General features: G+C 36.8%; 1 protein-coding gene across 1 annotated transcript; it reads right to left on the bottom strand.

Moving 5' to 3' along the window:
* Positions 1 to 1,222: 1,222 nt before the first annotated feature.
* LOC121725493 lies at positions 1,223 to 5,212 on the bottom strand. The gene is made up of 4 exons (XM_042112496.1): positions 5,072 to 5,212; positions 2,980 to 3,067; positions 1,314 to 1,535; positions 1,223 to 1,229 (listed from the first exon to the last, which is right to left on the bottom strand). The coding sequence occupies exons 1-4, from the start codon at positions 5,085 to 5,087 to the stop codon at positions 1,223 to 1,225; spliced, it is 333 nt and encodes a 110-aa protein (XP_041968430.1). The 5' UTR covers positions 5,088 to 5,212.
* Positions 5,213 to 6,183: the final 971 nt, after the last annotated feature.

Below are 6,183 nucleotides of genomic sequence, written 5' to 3'. Positions count from 1 at the left end.
TATTAAATTCAAATTGCCCAATGTAAGGCAAACGGAAACCAATGTGCTTTTAAATGGTGATGTTATGGAGCTAGTGGATACAGCTGTATTTTTAGGTATTACACTAGACTCCAAGCTTCAGTGGGGCCCTCATATTGCTGGGTTGGCCGACAGACTCAGTTCAGCAGCATATGCAGTAAGTAAGATTAGACAATTTTCAGATGAAACAACAGCACGTCTAGTGTATTTTAGTTACTTTCATAGTATTATGTCCTACGGCATTTTGCTGTGGGGCAATGCTGCAGATATAAATACAATTTTTGTGCTGCAGAAGCGAGCTGTGCGGGCAATCTACAAGTTGGCCCGTAATACTTCACTTAGAGAAAAATTTAAGGAAACTGGAATCTTAACTGTTGCTTCTCAATATGTCCTATCAAATGTATTATATGTTAAAAAGAATATATATCAATTCACGAAAAAATGTGATACCCATGGGAGAAATACTCGTAATAAACATAAGCTTGAAATTCCGGTGACTAGACTTACTAAAGTCAAAAATTCTTTTAAAGGTCAATGTATACGCCTTTATAATAAGATCCCAGAAAGCGTTCAAAATCTCTCAATTAATAGATTTAAAAAAGTTGTTAAAGAACGTTTGTGTACCAAAGCGTACTATAAAGTTACTGATTTCATGAATGATAGTACACCATGGGAATAAGGTCGCCCCCTGCAGAGCTGTTTCATTATAATATATTGTATAATAATTGTACATTCGTTGTATTTTATTTAGTCATAATGACACTGTTATTTTATAATAATATATTTTTTGTAATTTTCCATCTTTTTAGAAAAAGATGGCCCCGTGCGAGTTTCTTACGCCGGTTCTTCTCGCCGGGTTAGTTCCCGAACCGGTGGTAGGCATCTGTGTAGCCCCGACGTTCAGAGAATATTTGAAAAAATTTATTCTGAATAAAAATTTTTGAGTTTGAGTTTGAGTTTGAGTTTTGAGTTTGAGCCGTCGTGCGTCGTGAATTTTCCCATACTAAAGTAAAAAAAGCTTGTCTTACAGAGCTGCTACTTTCACAGTGAACTCCATCCAGGTTACTCTATATATTAAACGTTACAGTCAACGTCTTGACGAACTGTCCTTTGATAATTCTATTAAATTGTGTCAATTGAATTGCAGATTAAACCCAACGAATTCTTTTTAAACTAAACCAGATGACTGCGACATATACACACCCTAAGGCCTAAAGTATTATATCACATTACGGGGTGTACCCCGTAATTCCGCATGCTGCGGATAACGGAAACCCAAAAGGGAAATAATAAACCAAAACAAAAGCTTCGATCTCGTATAATTATAAAACTTATCTTCTAAATAATTAAATAATATAATTGAGCCTAAATCGTTCCTGGGATGTCTGGAGCTGGTGCAGCTTGTGTGGGAGTCTCGGTGCAGCTTGTCGTGGATGTAACCTTTCACTAACAAGCTGTTGAGGTATAGCCTGGGTTGTGTTCTCGTGTCGTCTGTGCTCGCTGATACTTCAGAAGACCTGAAAAAAGTAATGGGACACATTATTACAATGTTTTCTGTAGTATAGAGGCAGCACAGTAAACAAAAGTTTTGTCCGAAATTGACAACGTTTCTGACGTGAGCAGCGGGCATTAATGATAAAATTCATGCAAATTCATGCATATAAAATTGATGCATACGGCATACCTAGAACCTATACGAGTTACGACCTTTAATTTACAACACCTTATTTCGCTAGTGGATCACCTTGTTTTGCACAAAAACACTTTTACTTCCGTTTATTGTGGAATAATGCATTATAGACTAATAATGCAATATAGATGTTGCAGCCATCTAGTTTAATGGTCAGCCACTTCGACATTAGATTATTCTAAATCGTTAGTACAATAATATTTCTTAAGCCATCCTTAATTTCTTTCTAATCTATTTAAAGGTTCTCACAGAAAACCGGCGTTTCGCCGAGTGAGTGAGTTTACCGGAGGCCCAATTCCCTTCCCTATCCTCCCCTATAACCTCCCATTTCCATCCCTACCCTCCCCTATTACCCTATTCCCATATGCTATATGCTATATTTGCAGCTCTTCTGATGCTGCGAGTGTCCATGGGCGACGGAAGTTGCTTTCCATCAGGTGACCCGTTTGCTCATTTGCCCCCTTATGTCATAAAAAAAAGTCTCTATAGGTGACTCTTTAGTCTCTACTCTCCAGACATTTGGCTGGCCGATAGGATATATTATATATTTACTGACGCTGCAATGTTTTCACTATAGTCGACAGCACCAGCACTGGTAGTAAACTTAAAGTTTTGTTCGACAACGTTTCTGTCAAAATTCTGATATGACGTGTGCAACATGTCGGATTTTAGTCAGATTATCTACTGTATGTGCTAGTAGCGACCTCTGCTTTGACCTTTGCTGCAAATAAATCGCCTCCTTAAGCAACCAACATCATTCCCCATACGAGAATATTTACCATATTTGAGTTATTATTCAGCTTAAGATAGTCATTGCCTAGGTTCCTGTACAAAGATTCACTGCAAAATATTTACATACCACAAATATGAACGATTACAATATTTACATACTAAATTGTACCTAATCGTTCATATTTTTTGGTATGTAAATATGTTCCAGTGAATCTTTGTACAGGAACCTAGGTAATTACTATCTTAAGCTGAATAATAACTCAAATATGGTAAATATTCTCGTATGGGAATTGATCTTGGTAAATTACGTTTGTATGAGAATTTCGATGGCATCCGGACTCTTACGTATAGTGAGTTGCCACACTCAGTGCGCCCACCCGGCAAGGCTAGGCTGATGGGCCAATCAGCAGTATGGAAAAATAGCTGTATGACGCACTTTGCCACACTTACCTTCAATAATTATATTGTGGTAAGTCCAAAAATCTAACTTGTGTAGGTACTTCAAGTAAAGAGGCGAAATATCTTTTTTTTCTATCTACCTGACGCAATACTGCCTATATCTGCACAGCCAGTCGTCGAAGTCGGTGAGCATGTCCTGGAGGCCGCATATGCTCCTCCTCTCTTTGTCTAGAAAGTTATATAACAAGCTTATTAATAAACCGGACAGGTGCGAGTCGGATTTATGCTTAAAGGGTTCCAACCAAATGGTTCTGTTTCTTTTTTAGTATTTTTTTTGTCTGTTTTTAGGTAGGTTTTTGGTATATAAAGGGATTATTATAGCTAGGTATATGGCGCACTTGCCGGGGTGGCGCGCTTTGCCACACTCACTATAATTTATGTTTCTTAACTTACACTTTAAACGAAACTCTCTACACACGTATATTTTAATTTAATGTAAACGATTTCTCGGCAAAGTCTGTCAGTATCCATTCTACTATTATAAATCGAAAGTGTGTCTGTCTGTCTGTCTATTACCTCTTCACGCCCAAGCCGCTGAACCGATTTTGCTGAAATTTGGTATGGATATACTTTGAGACCCAGAAAAAGAACATTGGATACTTTTTATCCCGAAACAATGTACGATTCCAGCGCAATAAACGAATTTTGGCGCAACAGACAGCCTACTACGAAACCGTTTTGAGACTCAAACAATCGGACGAGAATGCCGCGTCCTGCTCTAACAACGTCATTTCATGTTTGTTAGAGTAGGAGGCGGCATTCTCATACGATTGTTTGAGCCTCAAAACCGTTTCGTGGTACGGGCTCAGATTTGCGGGCATCGTCTAGTTTAATATAATTTACGAGTTTTGACTCTTGGGGCTAAGACAGAATAATCTAATCCCTATAGTCCAGGGTTTCTCAAAGTGGGGTACGCGAACCCTAGGGGTTCGCCATTCGACGGTAGGGGGTTCGCGACAAGATTTACGTAATGGTGGCAACAGGAGTCATTATTATTTATTAGGTATATCCGTTGTTGAAACTCTTCAAGCTGATTTCAAAAGGATGTCTTTGATAGATTTTTGGGCAGCTAGACAGGTAGAGTATTTCGAACTCTCACCCAAAGCGGTGAATTCCCCTTCCTAAAGGGGAGATATTAATATAAGTAAGGGGTTCGCTGTCACCTGGAAATTTAATAGTTTTTAGAAACCGTTTGAGAAACCCTGCTATAGTCATTTTGGTCCAGTCTCGGGGTAACCGAGCAAACTGCAAAATATACTTCAAGTAGTTATTATTTTTTAATTTAACTCCAACAGAACACGTCATCATGGTTAAAAAAATACAGCCTCGATATGGATCTACTGACGAACAGACAGACAAGAAAGGTTCAGTAATAAGGTTTTTGCCCTTTGGGTACGAAACTCTAAAAAAAGGTCGTCTCAAAGTTAATTTTTCTGCGACCTTTAATTTATAAATGTGTATGCCAATTTGAAATGTAATTCCAAGATGTAAGACACAAATTCGTATACTTAAACATTAATATTTTGGTAGTCGTGCATCAGCTGATTAGTACAATTGGTAATGTTTTGTTTATCGTGTTTGTTTGTTACTGACCTGAGGTTGTTACACTTTGTATCTTATCATTGATTGTATATTATAATAAAACATATTTAAACATTACAATATAATGTTTAAAACGCACGTCATAATAATTTAGCTAAAATAAATTGAAAATATCAGGGAAAACATTCATACATATTTTTAAGGTTTTCCCAGGAATGCGAAGCGCTTAGGTAATTAGCGCTACGTAGGTACTTACGCAGCTAAATAAGTAATATTATGTCGTATATTATAGAATAATAATTAATTAAGATTCGTGAAAAAGGACTCAAAATAAAATATAATAAAAAGTTTTTACTACTCATGCAACTTTCCGTCCTGTAATAAAATTATTATCACATGATCTGAAAATAACATCGCGCATCGCGAAAATTAAATAAACAAGTAAGTACATAAGATGTTGCTTATATTATTTCCATTTTAAATTAAATTTATTGTTATGTTAAAATCAAAACAAAACACTATTACACTTTATAACACAAACACAATAATATTTCCGATCGAGAAAATTACTGGGAAAAATCTTGAAGTGCATCATTAAATAGTAGTTAATGATAATGAAAGAGTAATTACCTGTTTGGTTCGCCATGTCACGAGTCACGACATAGCACGCGGCCCGTTCGAGGTGTATACAAACACTGCGCCTGCGCACAGCCTTCGCTAGGGACGGGCAAACTTGTTTACTGTCGATAATGCATAATACTGACAGAAGACTGTTGCACTGGATTTGCCTTAAACTTCTGGTGAGGGCTCATCTTGAGCGGTGAATTGGCATTAGGGCTTCACACGAGACGAGAGTAAGCGAGAGTAACATTAAAAATCTCGTCTCGGTCACGTCAATCCTCAAAAAATTAAGTCTCGTTCAAGTCTCGGTCTCGTCTCGTTATCAGTTGTCTCGTCTCATCTCGCTTAATTGTAAATAATGATATATTTCTATATAATTAAGAAGAGAATAAAAAATATTTCATAACTAGCGTATTCATATAATAAAATGCATTTTTATAAATAAATTTAGTATCATCGGAAAGGTCTTGATCTGAATTTGTGCCTTTTCAAGGTTTCAAATTGTTCTAAGTAGACCTTTTCTGATTTTTCGAATAAAAACTTCATTAAAAAAAATTAACGAGACACATAACAAGACTCTCGGGTTGCCCTGTATGCAATATTTTCCAAAACGTCTCGTCTCGTCTCGTCTCAAAAAAGCGAGACGAGAACGAGAACGAGACGAGACGAGAAAAATCTCGCTCTTGCGTGAAGCCCTAATTGGCAATGTGCTGGTGACGCGCCAGGTCTCGGTGAACATAATAATATTGCCACCCAAAGTAGAGTTAGCTGTTAGGTGAGCTATGTTACGGAATACACTGTTTGTACTTCAGAAACTATAGATGCTACGGATTTGAGAAATACATAAAAAATTATTAAGTACATCAATTTTTTTTTCTATCATTCAACAAACAAATTATAGATAGTTGTACACTGCGAGACATCTACACGATAAGAAGTCGTTATTCTAATCAAGTTAGCCACAGTCTTTCGCAACAGTTTATGTGCCGATTATAGTATGGGTATTGGGTACACATTTACACAACTACATACAAAGTCACGTTTCTGCATTAATTTATCAGTTTCATATAACTTGTGTCATAACTCATAACAAATTCTTGTTAATACATACCTGATGTTAA

This window comes from Aricia agestis, chromosome 3 (genome assembly GCF_905147365.1).
Source record: "Aricia agestis chromosome 3, ilAriAges1.1, whole genome shotgun sequence".
Classification (NCBI taxonomy): Eukaryota; Metazoa; Arthropoda; class Insecta; order Lepidoptera; family Lycaenidae; genus Aricia; species Aricia agestis.
The sequence above is the reverse complement of the archived record's forward strand: the minus strand, read 5'-3'. Positions and strand labels throughout refer to the sequence as shown.